The sequence below is a fragment of the Scyliorhinus torazame genome, chromosome 18 (assembly GCF_047496885.1).
Source record: "Scyliorhinus torazame isolate Kashiwa2021f chromosome 18, sScyTor2.1, whole genome shotgun sequence".
Lineage (NCBI taxonomy): Eukaryota > Metazoa > Chordata > Chondrichthyes > Carcharhiniformes > Scyliorhinidae > Scyliorhinus > Scyliorhinus torazame.
Window position 1 is genome coordinate 55,163,792 of NC_092724.1, and position 22,525 is coordinate 55,186,316.

Genomic DNA, 22,525 nt, shown 5'->3' on the forward strand with positions numbered 1-22,525 from the left:
TTTTAGTTTTTTCCTCAGGCTCCCGCCTATCCTAGAACTGTTGGGGAGCCTCTGAGTAAAGGAAGTTTACTGGCGGCCTCCTCAAAAACCAGAGGCTAGAGTAACTTTCCTCTTCTGCGTGGCGGTGACAGAGTTGTCTTGGCAAAAGTATTCATTCCAGTAGTGCAGGTCAATGCTTTGCAGCTCTGAACAACTGGCAGGTAGTTGTTGGGTAATGCTGGTGTATGTTTGAGCCAGTGAACCTAATTTCAGGGAAGGACCGAGGAGGGAAAGTTAACTTGGAGTGGCACAACATAAGCACAGAAAACATTTCAGCACCTAAAAGCTTCAAGAAAATGCTGGAGTGTTTTTCAAGAGCAAAAACTGCCTTTGGTCTTCTGAACCCCTCACCTCACCTCTCCTCCTGCATTACCCACAAAACAGTTTACCCACTATAGAAAACCATATTAATGTTGCTTTACAAGCCTGATATCCGGGCTAATGTTGCCTCTACGTCCTCCATCATATTCTGCAAAATTGGGTCTTCATTTGGATCTTGACAACATTTTTTAATGTGAAGAATGAGAATGTACTCATTTTTTCTAAATTTGATCCTGGTCAGAACCCAGTATTTGTGGTAAATCAGTTTTTTAAAAAGAGGGAATCCTGATGGGATAGGTAAATCTTTAGTCCCAGTTTCTCATGAGATCATGAGGATGGTACACTCAGCAAACCTGAGTGATATTGGGACCCGCTTTAAGCTATGCGCATGAGGGATAGACCTCAATAGAGATTATAGGAGAAACTCACCGGCTATGTCCAGGTTACCTTACCATCCTGTAGGTGAATTGTTTATCAGCGTTTGGTCTTTTCAATGGCGCACTCATCAGCCCAGTGCAGATGCACGTTTCCTGAAGTTCAAAGGCTGGAATATTTTAGTGACAAGGTTGCCATGGAGGTCAGTGGATCCTACACAGATTTACAACATTGGGGCGCTGTGCCATAAAGACAATCACATCAGTAATCGTCATGGATCAATGGAGTCTCCCCGTTTTCTTTCCAGCAGCATTGGTATAGATCTGATATTCACAGAAATTGACCAATACTGTCAAGACTATGCGTGTTGTCTGTCACTTTCTGGACTGTGGATGGTTTGAACAATCTGCTCAGAGCTGATCAAGCTGTTTGATTCCTGGAAAGTACCGGGATGGTAGAATGTCATGGAGCTCAAATTGTGCTATCTGTGGGCTTGACAGCACAAATTATATACCTAGTTCCCTGGATTTCGCTGATTTCTCCCCCAGGCTGCCTCAAGCTTGTGTTTTCCCCCATCGCTCCGGTGAGGATCTGCAAACAATACTCCTTTTTCCTCCCAGTGTTTCAAGCCTGGTTCTGGATTTACAGTATGGAAGGAGATATTTGAGGATAGGCTCAATACCCCAGACATTTCAAGGGATATGTAGCAGGAGCTTTTAGCCTGCTGAGGCATTTAAGGGACAGAGGAAAGCCAACTTGCACCATCCTTGACCATCTTCTAGTAGATTTCCCAAGAGCTGAAGTGGCAAAGGGCCAGGAGCCTAAGGTCTCACTCGTGGAACACTGTGCCATGTGAGCATTTAAAATGAAGAACCAAGAGTAAAGGAAAGTGTTTTTTTTGGTCTCTGTGATATCCTATAGGGAATGAAATAATTTCAAAACTGAACTCTTTTAAATCTTACCTTCTATCAAATATTGAAATGTTTGGATTTTTAATGTGGCACTTCGAGGTGACTGGGGTGTCCCCACAGATGCCTGAGAAACATGCGGTGCGATTCTGCGACCCCCACCGGGTCCGAGAATCGCCAGGGGCTGGCGTGAATCCCGCCCCCAGCGTGTCCCGAGAGATTCGGCGGGGGTGGGAATCGTGCTGCGCCGGTCGGCGGGGGCGGGAATCGCGCCATGCCGGTCGGCGGGCCCACCCCCGGCGATTCTCCGGCCTGCGATGGGCCGAGGTCCCGCCGCTGTCAACCCTCTCCCGCCGGCGTGGATTAAACCTCCTTTTGAACAGCGGGACAAGGCGGAGCGGGCAGGCTCCGGGGTCCTGGGGGGGCACGGGGCGATCTGGCCCCGGGGGGTGCCCCCACGGTGGCCTGGCCTGCGATCGGGGCCAACCGATCTGCAGGCGGGCCTGTGCCGTGGGGGCACTCTTTTTCTTCCGCCTTCGCCATGGTCTTCACTATGGCGGAGGCGGAAGAGACCCCCTCCCCTGCGCAGCCGCTGATGCTCCCGCGCATGCGTCGCCCAGCGAAGACCTTTCGGCGCCGGCTGGCGTGGCGCCAAAGGCCTTTTCCGCCAGCCGGTGGAGCGGAAACCACTCCGGCGCGGGCCTAGCCCCTCAAGATGAGGGCTTGGCCCCTAAAGGTGCGGAGACTTCCACACCTTTGGGGCGCCTGACGCCGGAGTGGTTCCCGCCACTCCATTACGCCGGAACTCCCCGTCCCGCCGGGGAGGGGAGAATCCCGCCCATGATTCCCAACCAAATGTTAAATCAGTAGGGTTCTACCACCAAAGTGATTAATGAAGCAACCACCCAGAAATTACTGGTTTGTTCAGCTGAGATTACTTTTTGGGAAATGTTTGGCAACCTCGTCTGTGTCATTAATTGTGTCCCATTGTGGGGGAGATCACACAGATGCTGCAAAAGCATCAGAATGAAATAGTGGAACAAAGGTTTGAACTCAGTACTCCCCAGAGCTTTGGCACCAATCTCAACAGTGGAGGTGCAAAGTGAACAGGGAGCAAGGGACAAAAGTAGGAAGCACTGAGACCTATTCCTGCACACGCATTACAAGTCAACTGGAAAACAGCCGAAGTGGAAGATTAGGAATGGGTTATGAGCACACCTGGTTGAGGCATAATACAAGATTCATTTTTCAAAAGAGATGCATTTGGTGTGGAAGATCCCATCACAAAGAAGAATATTTTTTAATACCTATTATGAAATTATTATGCAGGGCCATTTTGAGACATAGTCGCATTTCAAAGAAGTTGGATCCCAGAATGCATTGCTTGCTGATGTCCACAGCTGACTTTTCACAAGGCTCTGCCATTACATTGGGAAATCCAGTGAATCAATGATTTGGCCTGTTTGAAGAGTTTCTCGAAGTTTGTCAATTAATTCAGAAGGATATTTCATCACCTGGTTTGTCAACCCACGAGAGCTGTTTGTGGCACTGCATGTTGGGTAAAGATGTAACAGGCAACCAAATACTCAACAGACTGTGATTATTCTACATTAGTCAATGGCTTTTCTGGCATGTCATTCACACTGGATGTCAAGGAATTCAGAAATTTAACGCTTTCCAGTCCTCGCAACAGCACATCAGCTGGATTGAACTGCGCATAAATAAAAGTTTATCCAGTTCTGGCAACTAGATTCAAGTTTGCCAATTCTTCCATTGGCTATGTTGACCATGTAAAGAGTCAGTGACACTCTTTCTCCCCCCCCCCTCCCGACCCCCCACCATCATCTACATTTCATGGTTTCTCCGAGAACGCATTACAAAGGATTCAACTTGGAGGAGAAGTCGATTTAGGCTCACAGCTGGACCGCCTGGGCTGCAGTAAATGTAAGATGAGGTTGGGGGTGACCCAGGTCTGGTGATGTGATTCAGCCTGATGCTGCGTCTCACCTGTATCTTGTTCAAATGCGCAGCGGTATGGCTGGTTGGTTGCTTCCCCCTGATTTTCTCCCTGCTCCTGAGTTCATGAACTAGATCATGGGTGCTGCACATACCCAGCTAGCAGCAAAGACTGATCCAGTCCCAAGTTCGGTCCCTGTTTCGTGCTGAGTTGGATGTTCTCAGATAGGCTCCATGGAACTGTTACAGTTGGCTCCATTGTCCCTCTGTTAGAGAACAGGAAGTCAGTCAGCAATCTTGCTCCCCATCAGGAGACCTGGTGAGGAAATATGTAGGCGAGGCCATTTGATAAAGCCAGGATTATAATGCTCTCTACGTCAACTTCCCTTCAACCATCAATTACAGCTCATGCAGTGAAGTGCTAGAAGGCTTTTGCTGTTGGTGGAATTGCGACCCAGGAAGAACCAATGCTTTCAGAAAAGGAAGGGAGAAAATGGATGGGATGTGGGAAAGGATTCCCAACTGTCCAGGATGTTACGAACGACTCCAGGGGGGAGTTAAAGATTAATGTCCAGGACACTGATGCCAGGAAACATTGTGCATTTTCATTTTCTTTAATTGTAAAAATATTAGATCAAGGATTAAAAAAAAAGGATTTTTAACAAAGGCTTCTTAACTAATTAGGCCAGTGGAGGTGGGTGGGTGGGTGCGTGATGACACCTCCAGAATTATGTCGAGCCGGAGTTGGCAACTCTGTGTGGGGGTCAGGTTAGGAGAAGGAAGTATCGAGAGTCTGATTGTGGACACTGTCCTGCCACTTGTCCACTCTCGATCCCGAGATCCTGCCGGAGCCCTACCCCACCCGGATCAGCTGTTTTGATTGTCATTCTGGGTACCTGCCCTCGCGTAATCGGGGCTCCTGGCATTTCCCGGGCACCATGACAACGGCTGTGTCTGAAACAAAGCGAGCCACCGGAGAGAAGGGCAACAGGTAAGAAAGCCTTCACAAATGGTTGAGTTGTTTCAAAGGGCCAGATTGGAGTCGGACTGTTTACTCATGCATTTGTTTGTTTGTTTGAGTTCCTCGTTTATTTTCTGTTCTCTTACCCCTTGAGTTGCGTTCTGCCAACCTGTAGGGTTAAGTGTGTTCACGTGCTGATGTTTCTTTTTCACAGAATCTGTTGTCAGCAGCCCCCTCAGTGAACCCGAATTTGCAAGTTAGTTCCCACTTGCACTTTATGCCTATTGTTTTGTTGACTTTTATAATTTTGTTATGTTTTGTTTTTATTTTATATACATATACATATATATATATATTATATATATATATACATACATATAGAATTGGATTTTATATATATATATATATATATATATATTTGTGTATAATCTATGTTCCTTACCCACCTCTGTGTATTTTTAAATCTGTGTTTCTCTCTTAAGGCTCCTTGGCTGCTCATTGGCTAAGCTTTTAGCTCCTCACACTTGTGCATGTTTTTTAACTGTTTGTTTCAAATGTTAACCCTTTCCAGCCCAGGGTTGTCTGCAGACTTGTGGCTTCATCAGTTTCACCTGGTGGTCATTTGACCTTTAGGATGTTGCGGGAGGTGGTCAGAAAGGAGGGCGAGAGAGGGGTTTTCCACATCCGGAGGATAAGGTTCCAGGTGCCAGCCTTCGAGTCTCTGAGAATGGATTTGTCAACCATAGCATAGGGCATCTCCCACACAAAATGGCCATTCGCTTTATGGGAGGAGAGGGGATGTACGACATTTTTTTTTTTTTTGTTGCTCCAGCTCCAATTGATTTGGATTCAGAAAACAGCTGACACCTGACCTGTGAGAATGTCTCACACTTACAATCCGAGGGATGTATTGCACGTAACCTCCGTCAGAGAATTTCCACACATTGCGCCTCTGATCCACACCACTTCTCTTCTCCAGATGCCACCATTCTCTTTCTCTCTCTCTCTCTCTCTCTCTCTCTCTCACTCTTCCCCCACCCCTCTTGCTGGAATGCTGCAGTAGATTCTGTCTGCCATGTTGTTCGAAGTCAACAGCGCCAGGGACCTGGGTTCGATTCTGATCTTGGGTCACTGTCCATGTGGAGGGTGCATGTTCACCCCATGTCTGCGTGGGTTTCCTCCGAGTGCTCCGGTTTCCTCCGCAGTCCAAAGATGTGCAGGTTAGGTAGATTGGCCATGCTAAATTGCCCCTTAGTGTCCAAAGGTTGGGTGGGGTTACGGGAATAGGGCAGGTGAGCGGGTCTAGGTAAGGTACTCTTTCGGAGGGTCAATATAGGCTCGATGGGATGAATGGCCTCCTTCTACACTGTCGGGATTCTATGATTTTATGAAACATAAATGAGCATGTCAGAAGTGCTTCCTCAAATATTTCGACGGGGAACCAATGCTGGAAAAAGATTACTGCAGTTTTCCATCATGCTTAAGTCAATCCTAAACCCACTCCTTTTATTAAACAAAACATTTTTCTCCCCATCCTTCCAAGTAATCTCCTATTCAATGCTGATGTAGTCATTCTAGCTCAGATTTCACCAGTAATCTAGGTTAAACAGGAAGCTTTTTCTCCAGACATAAAAAATCTTGTTTCACAACAGAATCCTGGCTTGTAGTTCCTCTGTGTTCTTTTCATCGCAATTCATCTGAAAACAACCAGACTAACACAAAAGGTAATAGGATTTTGGATTATTATCACATCCTGCAAAAATTTAAAGTAAAGTAATCTTTATTGTCACAAGTAGACTTACATTAACACTGCAATGAATTTACTGTGAAAAGCCCCTAGTCGCCACATTCTGGCGCCTGTTTGGGTACACAGAGGGAGAATTCAGAATGTCCAAATTACCTAACAGCATGTCTTTTGGGACTTGTGGGAGGAAATCGGAGTGCCCGGAGGAAACCCACATAAACACGGGGAGAACATGCAGACTCCGCACAGACAGTGACCCAAGCCGGGAATCGAACCTGGGACCCTGGAGCTGTGAAGCAACAGTGCTAACCATTGTGCTACTGTGCTGCCCATTTGAGATTCTGCGTTCGTTTGCAAAACATTCCAATTGTTTAAAATAAATACATCGCACCAGATATAAGCCTTGCCCACATACCTAGCCACTCCCCTAGATTAAATTCATCATTGAGAGTTGCAGTTAATTGCACCCATTTGCTGGCCTTCAAGGAGGCTCTTAAAATTAAAAAAATTTACGGCGCCACAATTACAACAGGTATGTTTTAGAAGCTTTTGAATTTTATAAATTTGATTAAGAAACTGGTGTTATTATTGACAGGTAACAACTGGCTCTGTGCAGCTTTTTAAAGTCATTTAAAATCATGTTCTTCACCAGTGGTGGATTAGACACTGATTAAAAATACTTATTTTTGTTTGTGATAAACCTATTTTCAAACTCTACGAGGTTGCCACTCTTAAATATATCCAGAAATATATCTTAAACAAATTTTTTTAAATTCTGTTCTAAGATGTTGCCCGCTGGTTGATGGCAGATTGAGCAGGTCGGGGCTATACTCATTGGAGTTTAGAAGAATGAGAGGTGATGTAAGATTCTGAGGGGGCTCGACAGGATAGATGCTGAAGGATGGTTCCTCTCATAGGGGAGTCTAGAACTAGGGGGTACCGTTTTAGAATAAGGGGTCTTTCATTTAAGATGGAGATGAGGAATATTTTCTCTTAAAAGGCGATTCGTCTCTGGAATTTTCTTCCACAGAGAGCAGTGGAGGATGGGTCATTGAATAACTCAGTCAAAACTGAGTTAGACCGATTTCTGACCTACAAGGAATCAATGGTTGTGGAGTATAGGCAGGAAAGTGGAGGTCACAATCAGATTAGCCATGATCTTATTTGAATGATGGGACAGACTTGAAGGGGGCTTCATGGCCTACTTTCTTACATTCTTACGTGAGTCTAAGCAGGAACACAAGAGTGAAAGAAAGCACATCTCAAAATTAACACAGATTTGAGTACAATTTCTGCAAGGTTCAGTGATTGCATCCAAAGTGAAAATCCCACAACCTTTTCTTTTCCTTTTCCTCTCTCTTTCATTCTGCCTTTCATACCCATTGACCACGTACATGGAGCACAGTTACCTTCAGCAAACCAATCATACAGGGTTTTCTAAGCCCCTGTTTGCACCCCACAACATTAGGTTCTTTAAAAATAGTTAAGAACTAAGTAATATCACAGCTTAATAATGTTGCAACATGATTTTACAAAAAATTGGCAAATGTGCAAAAATCATTGAAGATTAAATTCTATTCAAGAAAGATGAAAGGAATAAACCAGTATGGGGAAGTTATTGGAAATCATTACCAGGGGCAATGTAAGTTTTCATTGAAAAGGCATGGGTTAATCAAGGAGTGGATTTATTAAAGATAATCGTGTCTGACTAACTTGACAAGAATTTGTTTAATGTGGTTTATCAAGACGGTAGTAGATGTTGTATACGTGGACTTTCAGAAGGTGTTTGACTAAGTTCCACACAGGAGGCTTATTAAGAAAATTAAGTTAATGGGAAAGGGATAGCATGAGCACAAAATTAACGCATTGACAGGCAGCGAAGATGGAATGATATTTTTTAGACTGTGGTTTCTGGAGGTGTTCACGAAGGGACTGGATTGGGTCCATTACTCTACAATTTTCTTCTTAAACAACCATAGCTTCAAGTGTAGGGAATAGTATTATAAAGTTTACAGATGATACAAAACTTTGGCACGGTAGAAGTAGTGATGAGGGTAGTTGTTGGCTTTAGAGTGGCATATGAAATAGGCAGAACAATGGCAGATGAATTTCAGTTCCAAGCCAAGATATGCACTTTGAGGAAACTAATATGGAAAGACCATATATTATAAATAGCACAATTTTGAAAAATATTGATGATCATAGACTGCTTAGTGTGAAAATACACAAATTCTTATAGTTGGCAGGGTAAGTTGAATAGGCATATGAGTCATATGGGTTTATAAATAGAGAAATAGAATAGCGATCATGCTAGAACTTCACAAATGAAAATTGTGGACAATTTTGGCGTCACACCTCAGGAAAGACACACAGGTCTTAGAAAATGTATCGAGGAAGTTTACCAAGTAGTTACCGGGGACGAAGGACTTTAGTTATGAAGCGAGGTTGGAAAAGTTTAGACTGTTCTTCTTGGAACAGAGAATGTTAAAAGATGACCTAATAAAGATTTTCAAGACAATGAAAGCTTTGATATAGCATATATAGGAAAGAGGATTCCCTCAGGTGAATGGATCAATAACTAAAGGTCATGAATTCTAAATCAGTAGAAAAAATTCTAGTGGGAGAATTTTTTTTCATTGAGAGTTGCCAGGATCTGAAATACTCTATCTGAAAAGGTGATACAAGCTGATTCCATAAATAATTTTAAAAGGATGTTGAACAGTTACTTGAGCATGAAGGGCTTACGGACAAAAGGCACGGATGTGGAACTAAGCACGACTGCATTTTTAAGGAGCCAGCACAAGTGTGACAGGCCAAACGGCCTCCACCTGCGGTGTGAGATTTTACGATTCTATGATTCTATCAGTGCATCCATGTACAGCTGGACAGGTCTATATCTATTAGAGTTGGATTTTGGCTGGAAGACAGGATGATGCAAGCATGGAAAGAGCTAAGTTACACATTGCTATCGACACAGATAAGCTGTTAGTCTGTAACCAAAAGAGGGTAGAATTCATCTTTCTTGCTCCAGTCTTGCTCTATAATTCAAAGCAGAACTTGCATTTGTCAGCAGCTTATCACATCTCTCGATGCCACACAAGTGACATTGCACAATTACGGTTGGGTGCACCGTTCTTCGCCATAATGGGAAGTGCAAGGTTGGAGAGTGAATGCCACGCAATAAAGCGGTAATCGGTGCAGCTCATGTGTATTTTCAGACTTTGTAGATGGTGATGTCAGACTGGGTTGGGAACTGCAGGTGGATACATGGGAGTAAAAACAGCAGCTTTAGCTTTTCTGAATCCATTCTGCCTGTGAGTCTGGTGTTATGGATGCCTGGTCAGCTCCCGGCAATGGCTAAGATACTGGACCAGTGCCGAACTTTCAAGTTTTTAAGGTGGTGCGGAAAGACCGATTCCAGGAATGATAACCTAAGAAATAGGACTTGGTTGTTTTATAAAACAAACTTTATTAAAAGAAAAGAAAAACAACATTTAAACTTTTAAACCGCAATCCTAACAATAACAAATTACATACAGTTTCTTAACTTTAACACACTAATTTCCATTCAACAGCACTTTAAATGAACATGCAGCTCTCATTCCACATACATAGGCAGGCAAAGGCGATACTTGCACTTACAAAGTAATTATTCTTCTGTTAGGGAAATTCTTTCAGAAACCTTTTCCAAAGGCTGCCACGGTGGCAACATCTCTCGGTTGCTTTCCAAAGCCTCACTCTGTACCTATCAAAAACAGAATCATTTCTCTCTCTTTCTAAGCTCTGACCAGCCCCTCAAACAAAGGTTCTCTCCTGTGATAGTCAGACTTGAACCCATCAGCGTTATCTTGGCTGTTTGATTGCCCACTCCCGTTTATACAAAAGAACAGAGCTATGCTATTGATATGAAACTAACCTCCCATTGACGGACAAGGAGGCCATCAGACTCTGTAATGGGCTAATAGCTGTTCAGACAGAAGTGTCCCAAAGGACAATGGATCTCGAGTGACTCACCCTTCTGAACAAGGGCATTTTGTGTGTTCCCAGTAACACCGTTACGTCTGAATGGGACAATGTAACTCATGCCAGGTGTGGGTGTATCCCTTTGACTCCATGCTATCAGCTTTTTTTTCCTCAGTCTATTTAACCCCTAAATTGTCTGCCACATCTTCGATCCCATTTCTGGACCAATTTCCTAATATCTCCCCCATGTATCACTGGAGCTGTGCTCCCGTTTCCATCCCTTTGGAAAGATCCTGGTCTTGGAAGCGAGGGAATTTGGTTTGCTTAAATGTTGACACACAGACACTCCTGTTTGACAGATAACATGTTTTTCGGAGCACTTTGGTACCATTATAGTAATCCCCCGACATTGATCAGCTCCTGATCTTCAGTTGTGCCAAGAGACAAATCCAACACATTACAAATAAAAAGAGAAGTTGGTCTGTAGCTAGGTATAATTAGCATAAGTAGCACTGCAGACTTTAACAGCATTTGTGGGATGAAGTGGAATGTAATATAAATGGAAATGAATCTGGCTCTGCAAGATTCAACCTTTCGATATCCATTCACCTCAGTGATGCATTGGATTCAGCTGTGCACCTAAGCGCCACTGAGCGATTGTAAATCGCAGATACATTAACTCATTATTGTGTGGATTGTTTGAGAGCTCATCTACCTACTGAAGGATGCCCCTGCTGCAGGGCAACAATGGGTTTTTTTTGTAACCACAATTATTTTAAAAAAATCTATTGTCAGCATCAATAAAGAATTCCCAGCTGAGGTGTAGCTCAGGGTAGGTGCACAGTGGGTTGTCAGCTAAGCCTCAAGCAAGCACCTCTCACTGCACCGGCCTGGCATTCCCATTATCTGTGTCACATTAGTTCATCTGTGAGATTTGAGGCCTTTTCTTTGCGAGCATTTATTGTCCTTTTTGAAACGAGCAGCATATACTGGGACAGTGGGGAAAGGCCAGGGATGGGGATGAACCACAATCGGTCTGTGCATACATCACACACTGACAGTAATGTAAACTGGGTAAAATGTGCTCTACACCGTTTGTTTCCTCTATCTTTTGTTGAAGCCGTTGACCCTTCGGCTCATCGTTCTGCTTCACCGCAGTAACCATAATTCATGTTGGGGCCTGACAGGTAGCGGGTGATCAGGGTATTCAACTGCAGAGCGGCATCCCTGCTGAGTTTCATTCTCTCTCGACATAAAACACACACAAGCACTCTCTCTTCCAGCAGGAATGGTGGCCAGTTTTCTCCCCTTTAACCAGGAGAACTGGAGAATCTGCCAGCACACATCCCCATCCCATGCCAGGGTCTGTGGTAGAGATTGCAATGGCATTAGCACCAATGTGTCACCATATGGAGGGTGTAGTAGGGTTGTATAATGTGTCTGTTATAGTTTCCTGCCCCCTGCCCAAGCACCAATAACAGAACCACCCAGAATAATGTGCAGGGGATGCCACTGCAATGACCTGAAACATGTTGGACATGGTACCAGATCATTGTGATGCGCCATAAGCATATTGGTTCAAATTTAAATTCATGCTCTACAACACAAGGCTCAAACTGTGGATGGCTTTGTTAATCCCTACCCTAATGGAATTTTTTAAAATCATGGCCTCCTATCTCTTTGAGCTAGGAGAGTGTGTCCTTGGAGTCTGGCACCATGCTTGGTACCGTGATAAGTTGCAGGAAGCAATGAATTGTGGAGCCTTTGGGTTGTTGGTAAATGTTGTCCATTGTGGCGTTGATCTCCTAAAGGTTTTAGGCCTCCTTTGCCTGAGCCTTGATTGGTTGGGGTGCTACAAAAAACCTGAGCGGCCCCTGAGCCAGGGAAGAAAGAAACCAGCTCCATCTGAGAATTCAATCCTGTCAGAAGCTCTTTGACCATTAGGCAAGGAAAGGATGGAGCTGAGCACTGATGACTTGCCAATCGATTGGTCTTTTGCCTCTGGCAGTCCGGTTTCACACAGGAAGCAGTGTCACAGTGGAGTAGCCGGGGGGGGGGGGGGGGGGGAGTTGTCATCAGTAAAATTATAACCCTGCATAAGTCAACACCTTCAAGAAATGGATGGGGAGAAGACATTAGGTCAAAAGGATGGAGCGGAGAAATCATTAAAGCAGTGACAGTTTTAGTTTTAGGGGCCCAGTAGCTTTATGTTGGCATCCAAGTCAGACTGAGTAAAACGTCATTGAGCTTTCATTGGGTCTCGACTGGGGAGTTCAACATCCAAACGGCTGTGAGTTGAGGGAAGGAAAACTACCTTGTAGGAGCACAACCACTACCACGCACCCCCCCCCCCCCCCCCCCCGCACCCCCTGTCGCACTCCCGCTGCTCCCCGTAAGGCAATTAGTGACAACAGAGAATCCAGAAGGGAGAAAGAGCAGAACAAAGGCAGCTTCTTTGCGTACACCAAAAACTGGGGTAATGTGTGGAAATTAGTGGGTGGCGGACCTGAAAACAGCTGCAGTGCTTCTCCTTGCCAGAGAGTATGTCTGTATTGGGTGTTTTCCACGGCACAGGTGACACCTCCCACTTTTTTTCTCTTGGCAGTGAATTAAACTGTAATGACGGCCCACCACAAAAACTGATGATGATTTCATGCTTGCTTCTCATCTCTGTGTTGCCTCGATATTAATGTCCATATTGTCTGCTTCAAATGATCCAACTCTGCTGATTCTGTAACAGGGCTTGAAATTCTCCATAGCAACCAGAAAACTCTACCCACTCTCCCCAAGAGTGGGCCTGTAATTCCATTAGGAATCCTTGCTCCTGCTGAAAGCCAGATATAAGATTGGGGATGGGGAAAGGAGGAATCCAGAGAAGCCCAAGTATCAACATAAACGTCGGGCGACAATGACAACGCAATATTTCCAGTTGTACATCAAACTGAAATGTCTTGCTCACCCCAACACATCAAAATTGAAGAAAAAAATGGACAGCAAGCCTGGGGGAAGAATAAGGCTGTGCTTTTTCTGCAGACGATCCATTTTAACTTATTGAACATGAATGTGTGACAAATTTAGCAACACAATTTAAAATGTTAAATAGGAACTCAATCGGTGTGACGTTTTTGACTTCACGTAACTTGTCGATACCAATTTGTGGCCGGCAAGTCAGAATTTCCTAATGAGAGAATAACTTTAAAATACCTCGAGTTCAGGTTGGGCTGACCTCACTGAAATATTATCAGTGGCCGCCAGCGTCTCAAACAGAATGTTAGACACACAGAATATCTCTCCCCCCCCCCCCCCCCCCCCCCCCCCCCCCATCCCCAGCCATTTAATTGCCAAGGAGCATTACATTTATCAGGCTGTTCATGTGTGTCTCAGCACTGCAGGTACTGAGCTGACGGTAAACGGATGTTCTCGAAAACGCCTCTGGAAACTGGGATGTTTGACAAATAGCAATCACCCACGTCCCAAGTGCAGACTAATGATTTTATTCTCAAGAGTATCTTCCTTTCAAATTGTTGTTGGTTCCTTTCTTTCCTGCCTTCTCTGCAAGTCTTCTGAGGCCTAACTTGTTATCATGTGATCAATAATGCCAATGCTTGATGGAAGCCCAGTAACAACCCCCCAAATTCCTTCTCCCCTTCAGCGGGCCTGGTCTGAGCTTTAACACTACCCATGGCTGCACATTGAGAACTCGGCTATCTAAGGCATTCACAACTACGTCCCAATATTCAGCAGCCAACTATCCCTCCCCTTTATCCCTTGATTGAAATATTTCTCCACCCCCCCCCCTTTGAATAGGCAGCCTCACTGCTCTGATATTGCTGCTGATCTCACATTGGTGAATGAGGAGGGAACCAAGTTGACTTCCTGGTCAATTAAACACAAGAATTCGGAGCAGCAGTAGGCCATTCGGCCCTTCAAGCCTGCTTTGCCATTCGATAAGATCATGGATGAACTGATTGTGGCCTCAACTCTGTTCTTCTGTCTGTCCCCATTATGTTGACTCTCTTGCTGTTCGAAAATCTACCGACAGAAACAAACGAAGAAACCAATTATCTCCCTGTGCAAAAGCATAACTTCCACTCACCATCGTCTCAAAACCCCTTCCCTGAAATTAGAAATTCATTGGGTGGGGAACTGCAACCAGCTTAGCTTCTCTCATCTCATAACGAAGAACATCTTTAAACACCGATCATCAGAGCCTGAGCTCCCCACACTAAAGCAAGCTCATGGAGTAGTCAGTCACCCAAACAGCATTGCTGAAGGAAGAAACCTTTGGATAGAGATTTGAAAAATCACCCGCACCTGCAGCATGTTTACCAGCGGCAGCAGTGGCTCACCATTGGCTGCCAGTCTGGTCCCGCCGAGGTTTATGTCATTTTGTATGGCTGGCCCCTGCGGTGGGGGGGTCCCCTTTGGTAGCATGGGAAGATCCCACTGGTGAAAAGGGCCGGAAAATCTCACTCAGCGGCTCCCCTTATTCAAAAATGGTTAATTTAGAAAGCTCCAACCTTCTAGAATCACGTTTGACTCTGATTATAATGACCTTCAAACCCTTTGGTTAGAAGACCAGTTAGTTATACTCCTGTATGTTTGATAGAGGTTGACACCTCAAAAGAAAAAGTTGGATCCCTTTGCTTTTCTTGGTGTGGGGGGGGGGGTGGGGTGAGAAATCTGAAAGGCAAAATGTGGCAATAGTTATAGAAACTGGTGAGGGGGTGATTCAATACGCCTATGTGGAATTGGAGAATGTTTGAAGGCAGGTCTCAGAACTTTAGGGAAATAGGTGAGAAATGAAAGACTTCCCTGGGAAGCTGTACTAAGTGAATCCAGCATGTTTCTTTTAATGAAAGATGGATTCACTGCCTTTTATTGTGTTATAAATTTCAAGCCCTGATGGTGTAATGTTCTAAACACACATGATCCTCCTCTACTCCCCTCATTTCAGCCTTTCCATGCAGGACTGCGGATTGAATTGACGTGAATTGTTATGCTGCTGTTTTTTATTTTAAAAAGTGATATTACTCTGTTCTGCCCTCTCATAGGCATGATGAGTCACCCACCAATCCCCATTGCAGAGCTGGCCGAACATACAGAACACCTGAAAGCAAATGACAACCTGAAGTTTTCACAGGAGTATGAGGTAAAGCGCGATTTTCTTCAAAATGAAGTAAGATTTACATGAGTGTTGCTGAAACAGAAACACATGCTGCTGAAGCTTCTCATCATGCACTCATTAGGACAACGCGGAATACCAAATTGTAAAAGGGAGCAACAATCTACACTGCATGAGCGGAGAGTGCTAATTGGTTGGCAAGTGCACTCTGATTGGTAGAGACGTTGCCATTGAGAATGCACCAGTTAACTGATAACTGACGGTCAACTGCCAAGCTTTGTTTAAATTTAAACCAGGCAGGTTAACTCTATGACGATCTTCCCAAAAGGGAACAAAGTTCCCAAGCATGCGCTTTTAGCCACGTGTTTCCCAGCACTCGCAGTGCTGAGAAACACGTGGCTAGTCAATACGACTTGGTTTCAATAAAGGGACTAAATGGGGAATACGCGACCGAGGTCGCACATAGCCCCATTTTTTACAATGGGGGCAATCCGCTCGCTGTAACTCCCCCTTGTCGCGTGAGATCGGGACACCATTTTTAAATGCCATCCTGATTTTCGAGGCCCACAAAGAAAATCTCCAACCTCCCACCAGCACGAACGCAACACAGGAGAGTCTCCCTGCATACCCCACAGCGTGCAAACCTGGCCCAATCGCACATTCATAAAATGCCAGCTTGGCACCTTGGCAGTGCCTTAGCCAGCTGGCAGTGCCACCTGGTCACCTTAGCAATGCCAGATGTGGCACCCATATGGCACTGCCAGGGTGCCAGGCTGGCACTGCCAAGGTACCCAGGTGGCACCAGCAGTGCCAGGGCACCACCCTACCCAAAGGGCATGCAGTTGGGGGCCTCCAATCCCCTTGTAAACCCCTATAAGTGCTGGTCCCCATTTTGGGGACCATTACCAAACGGCACTCACCCAAGATCCCCAAGGCGAAGGGATTGAATCCCCAATCCTCAGGTACCTTGGGAATCTGCACATTAGAGTAAGCCTTACTGCCTCGCTCTAATATGCAGATTTGCCAAAAACTGATCCTGCTCACTGTGGGAGGAATTCCCCTTGCAAAAGTCTTGCGAGATTGCGTTGCATCTCACGAGGCATTGCGAGCCGGGTAGATCCCGGGAGGGGGGGTCTCCCGGCTTTCACCGGCCATGCTGCACCACGGCGAGCTGCTTTTCCGGGGCAGCATGACCGGTAGATCGCGCCCTATGGCTGGTCATGGCATTTCCCTGGGGAATGAACCAGGGATTGGCTTTCGCCCAACCGAGGGTGTCAAAAGGCTTTGACAACATGTGCATTTTTTTCAGGAATACTCGAGTTTTGTACTTCCAAACGACGATAAGATTTATGTGCAAAAGATGGACCAACCTTCTGTCCATTCATTCCTATTGCATAGAATTCCAATGGACCAAATCCCTTATGCATTCCTACCATATAGAATTCCTGCACATAAATGCTGTTGAATCTTGTTCAGGCAGATGAACAACTCGTGCAGTTGTCCAGACCATGCATTTAGAGATGGGGCTTATGCTTGTGGATGTGATTCTGTACATGGAAAGATCATGACCTTGTTCTGAGCTTCAAGCAGGCAACGGTGTTTTTCATTCTTTAAAATTCATTTTTGGAATGCAGACACCAGGTCAGTCTCTTGATGTTGTACCAATTTATTTGAGCTGCGGTGAAGCTGTCAAAGTCTAGATTTTTCTCTACAACTTTAAATCCCCATAACTGATTATCACAGCTCTTCCTGATTTTCCAGAACTGGACGAGCTGTCATTTTGATCCCCCGAACTGAACAATTCCATGAAACAAGCTTTTGCACCAGTGGATTTGTTGTCACTGTTAAGAGTTACTTTAGCGTTTACCATTTATATCAACTATATTTACCTCTAAGATTACACAATATTTAAGCATTAAGACACGAGGCTGAAATTAGGGTGCGTGCCGTCATTTAGTTTTCCCTCTTGAGTTTGATGTAACTTGGCCATGAGTGATCGCACTGTGGGAACACCCAATGGCTTTGCAGTGATGTGGCGAAGAGCCATACAAGTCAGGGCTGCACAGTTTCCGTCCCTGTTGCAATAGGGAATCATTTGGTAGAGGTTCCTGCTTCACCTGTGTTGTGGCCCAGGGTGAAAGGTGTGTTGTAGGATGCGAAATGCCTTGCTGCAAACACTGATGGAAACAGAATGAAAAGCGAATTGTAAACAAATATCTATTTGATAACGCTGCACCACAGGATGCATACCTCCTTCTGTGCTGTAAAATTGCTTCTAGGTCTATATGAATCGCTTTTAAAAGGCTAATAGTGCAAAGCATTTAACATCAGATAATTAACTTCTTCCACATCTAGCTGCAGATTGTAGTTATTTAACTAACAGATTATGAGGGAGAAGAGAGAACAGAAGTGAAGAGTTAGTTCTTTCAGAGAGTTGTCACAGGGACAGTGGACCATGCGATTTTCTTCTATTTCCTGAAATTCCATGACCATCAGAGGAAGGAAATTAGGCTAAAATATCTTCTATGGACTCGTTTCACTTTTGTCCAGATAGAAGCAGAGAGGAGGGACTGTCATGGTGATTGTGATAACCCACACGAGGATCCTGAGGAATCACTCATTGATCTCCCTGTAGGACTCGTGGAGTACAAGCTCCCTTGGTAACGGGTGGAGGCCCGTCCAGCTGGGACTAGTTATCGAGCCTTTTAAATACCGTCCCAGACCTGAACTGGGAGTTCCTGTTAGTGCCTGGCTAGGATACTAATGTTGTATGCGACAGGTGCAGCTTTACTTTTGAGTTGAAGTAAATTTGGTTTAACCTTAATCTTAGTTGCGGTGATATACATCACTGTAAGTACACAAAGGGTTAATGTACATACACTACACCTAGCTAGACACTAGAGGGAACACCAGAGACATGACACGTAGGTAGTTAACCAATAGGTCAGTAAGATAGGACCTGACCAATGGGCAGTCATGATACACACAGAGGTGACACTACCACAGGGGGGCATTACACCAACCCGTATAAAAGGACACATCACACATGCTCAGTCTCTTTCCAGTGAAGACACTCAGTGAGTACAGACACAGGGTTGATTGAACATCACTCCCACCACGTGGATTGTAGCAGACTGGTTAGTCAGTCTGAGTAGCTATAGCAGGATTAACAGTAGCGTCAAATCCAAGTAGGAGAATTGTTAATAGTTTAATAAACGTGTTAAAGCTATCTCCAAGTCTGAACCTTCCTTTGTCAGAGTGCACATCAAGGAAGCAGCTTATGCTATGTCAAGAGCATAACAAAACATTCGTGTCTCCTGAATTCCTACAGTGATACACAGCATGAGCAGCCTAATGCATTGTGTCAGAGAGGGCCGAACCTACTTTGCTTGACATTTGCCTGAGCTCTTGATCGGTGCTGAAGGAAGAGAAGGCTGCAGTGTCTTCCTAAAGGGTGGTAGTCAGGGAGTCAGACCAGAGGGCCGACTAGTCTCTCTGTGAGAGCATTGCCTACTCTCTGGAAAGAGGCCATGCAACCTCAACAACAATAATAACTTACATTTATATAACGCCTTTAACATAATTAAATTTCCCAAGTTATTTTGCAGGAGCATGACAAAGCAAAAGTAGACGCAAAGCCACATAAGGCAATATTAGTGCAGATGGCCATATGTTGAGTCAAACAAAGAGGTTGCGAGGAGGACCTTAAAGAAGGATGGAGAAATGGAGAGTTTTGGGGAGGGAATTCCAGAGCTTAGTGTCGAGGTAGCTGCAGGCTTGGCTGCCAATGGTGAAATCAGGGATGCTCACAGCAGTGATGTTCTGCAGATCAGACCAATGTAAAGCTGTGGTTACAACAAACAATTACATTCTCAAAGTACATGAAAGCAAAAATAAATTCACATTCTAACATTTTGCCCAACAGCATCACTCAACACCCGATTTTGCTGAATTAATCAATTAATTAAAAGCTTGAGGTCTCTAAGGTGCTTCAGAAAAATCTCAGGTCAGTTTTTAGTGGTGTTCATTCAACAGCAGAAAACTGTGCCTAACTTGGCAACGATTTGTCACTGTCACTTTGGAGAAGATGTCACAAACTGGCTGGCTTGGGGAGTGGACCAAATGTCTCAGTAGTGTGGAAAGGCGCATTCTTCCAAGAGCTCGAGCTGAGATACATTGTTCGGGCAGAGTAAGGCAATTTCATTCTCACCTAACCATATTCTTAAAATTGATAACCACTCCCATTCCACAGCCCTCATTTTCATAAATACAACATTTAGGAAATAGAAAGTCAAAACAAAGGGCTTGTGGTTGTTCAGTTAACATTTTGCTGCCTTTTAGAACAGATCGTGAGGGGGTTTGATAGAACAAGTAGGGAGAAAATAATCAGCAAAAGCACGAGCGGCAAAATTCCTTCACACAAGTGCTATAAGCTGGAATGCACCACCTGAAACAATAGAGAATCAGATTTCATAGGAACTTATAAAATGTAATTTGCCATATACTTTTTTAATGGGATTTGGGTGTCATTGGCAAGGTCAGCATTTGTTGTCCATCCCTAATTGCCCTTGAACTGAGTGGCTAGGCCATTTCAGAGGGCAGTTGAGACTCAATAACTGAGGGCCGAGAGCCACATGTAGGCCAGACCAGGTAAAGACAGCAGATTTCCTTCTCTAAAGGGACATAATGAACCAGATCATTTTAAAAATAACAATCAATAATAGTTTCATGGTCACTGTTAGTAGCCTTCAATTCCACATTTATTAACTGAATCCAGCTGCCATGGTGAGATTTGAAACCATGGCCAGAATTTTCCAGCCATTCCCGCCAGCGGGCTCCAGTCCTGTGTCTCTGGGTTACTAGTCCAACAACCTTACCACTATGCCACTATCTCCCCCTTATTCGTAAAGACCTAATTTGCAGGCTTAAGAAGGAAATGCTGGAGCCTAAATATAAGTTGGACAGTTGTTAAGGGCTGACAAACGCTGTATGGTTCCTTTCTGTGTTGTAAGATTGTATGATTCTATGCTTCTGCATTTGCATGAATCTACTTTTAAAGGCTAACAGTGCCAAGCATTTAACATTAGGTCAGTAACTTCTTCTACACCTAGCTGCAGATTGTAATCATTTAACTTGCCTTTTGAAGAGTGTAATACCCAATTAAAGTCCAAACATTTGCTTGTAGGCCAATTTAATGAGAAGGTTTGGGAGCAGTACATTGAGTATTTTTATGGTAGGTTTCCCGTTTGCCAGCGACTTCCTACACATTAGTGTGATATGATACCGGGCTCCAGCTGATACAATCTGTTTATGTTTATAACAGTATATGTTTAACACAGACATTTCCCACAGTTACATTGCCTGATTCACCTCAGCAGTTCAAGGGCTTCTTCATGATGCGCTGCAGCTGAGTGGCAGGGCGTCCATATCAGGTGACACTTCATGGAGATGGGAGAACTGCTTCACAAAAAGCAGCTCTTTGTCTCCACTCTCAAGTCGTGGGTTAGACTTTCACTTGGAGCGATAGCGCAAAATGAGTCGGCAGCCTGGAGATAGAAATTGGGAGAAACATAACGGGTGGCAGATAGCAAATACCGACCATGAAGCAATAAAGAATTTAAACAAAGCGCCCATGTCTGGCATTGAAGAATATCATACTGAATGTATGAATCAGTAATGTGAGGAAGTGAAATTTGAACGGAAATTTATTTGGGTTAAAAGAACCACAAATAATGCCTTTCTCTCTCTCTTACCCTCCCTCTCTTCCACTTTGCCTTCAAACTTTTAGTCAATCGACCCTGGCCAGCAGTTCACATGGGAGCACTCAAACATGGAGGTGAACAAACCCAAAAATCGCTACGCCAACGTGATTGCGTATGACCATTCCAGAGTTATATTGGCACCAATTGAGGGTAAGTCTCCAAGACACTGCCGTGGCCCTTGGCGTATTGAGTTATATTTTCAACACTCCACAATGGGGAAGTCCCAGAGGTTGGTGACAGCCTGGACCATTCAATCTGTCTCCCTGAGCCATACCATTTAGGGCATTGGGGCAGTGAATTAGTGAACTAAAGCTTTGTATTTCCCTCCGAGAGAGGAAGGCGGGAAATGGAAACCTGAGCATATCTCTTTGTCAGCATGAGTATCTCGGTCTGCCATCTTGGATAATGTTGCCAATTTTTAAAACATTTCTTCAAAAATGTAGAAGAAAACGTTCCATTATTGTTAATAATTGTTTATGATGCAAACCAATTTTACTTTGTATGAGGCACGAGTGTATATGTGGCTATTATACTGTCATGAGTACACATGATGTGGAGATACCGGCGTTGGACTGGAGTGGGCACAGTAAAAAGTCTTACAATACCAGGTTAAAGTCCAACAGGTTTGTTTCGAATCGCTACCTTTCGGAGTGCAGCTCCTTCCTCAGGTGAATGAGTACACATGTAATAAACAAACCTTCATAATTATAAATCATGCTAATTGGTGTAAAGTTACAACTAAAATGTTCCTTTATCAACGTAAAAGCTGTATTCACGAAAGGAAATGTAACTAGAATTCCACACAGCTCTGATCACTACCACTCTGCAATACAAGGGGGAGGTGGTGGCATAGTGGTATTGTAACTGGACGAGTAAATTAGAGACCCAGAATAATGCTCTGAGGATCCAGATTCAAATCCCACCACAGCAGTTGGTGAAATTAGAATTCTATAAAAATCTGGAATTCAAAGTCTAATGATGACCATGAAACCATTGTCGATTGTCGGAACAATCTGGTTCATTCATGTCCTTTAAGGAAGAAAATTTGTCGTCCTGACCTCGTCATGCCTACATGTGACTCCAGATCCACAACAACGTGGTTGACTCTTAACTACCTCCTCAAAAGCAATTAGGGATGGGCAATAAATGCTGGCCCAACCGGTGATGCTCACATTCCATTAACGAATAAAAAAGACACAACATTCATGACACAAAATGAGGTCTCAGTTTTTCTGAATAAATAAGGAACAACTGTGATTGTACAGAGCAAGAAGAAAGGGCAGAGAAATAAGATTAGAATAAACAGCCCCCTTTGAAGTACTAGCACTGACACAGATACCAGAACAAAGGACCCCCTGAATGGTATCATTT

General features: G+C 44.3%; 1 protein-coding gene across 1 annotated transcript in view; it reads left to right on the forward strand.

The window, feature by feature from the left end:
* The window catches only part of LOC140395214 (receptor-type tyrosine-protein phosphatase delta-like), a 634,165-nt gene that overhangs the window by 521,402 nt on the left and 90,238 nt on the right, over positions 1-22,525 (forward strand). Inside the window, exons 25-27 of the mRNA XM_072482754.1 lie at positions 4,775-4,816; positions 15,322-15,419; positions 21,181-21,304. Coding sequence (XP_072338855.1) covers positions 4,775-4,816; positions 15,322-15,419; positions 21,181-21,304 — 264 coding nt within the window. The remainder of the gene's footprint in view (positions 1-4,774; positions 4,817-15,321; positions 15,420-21,180; positions 21,305-22,525) is intronic.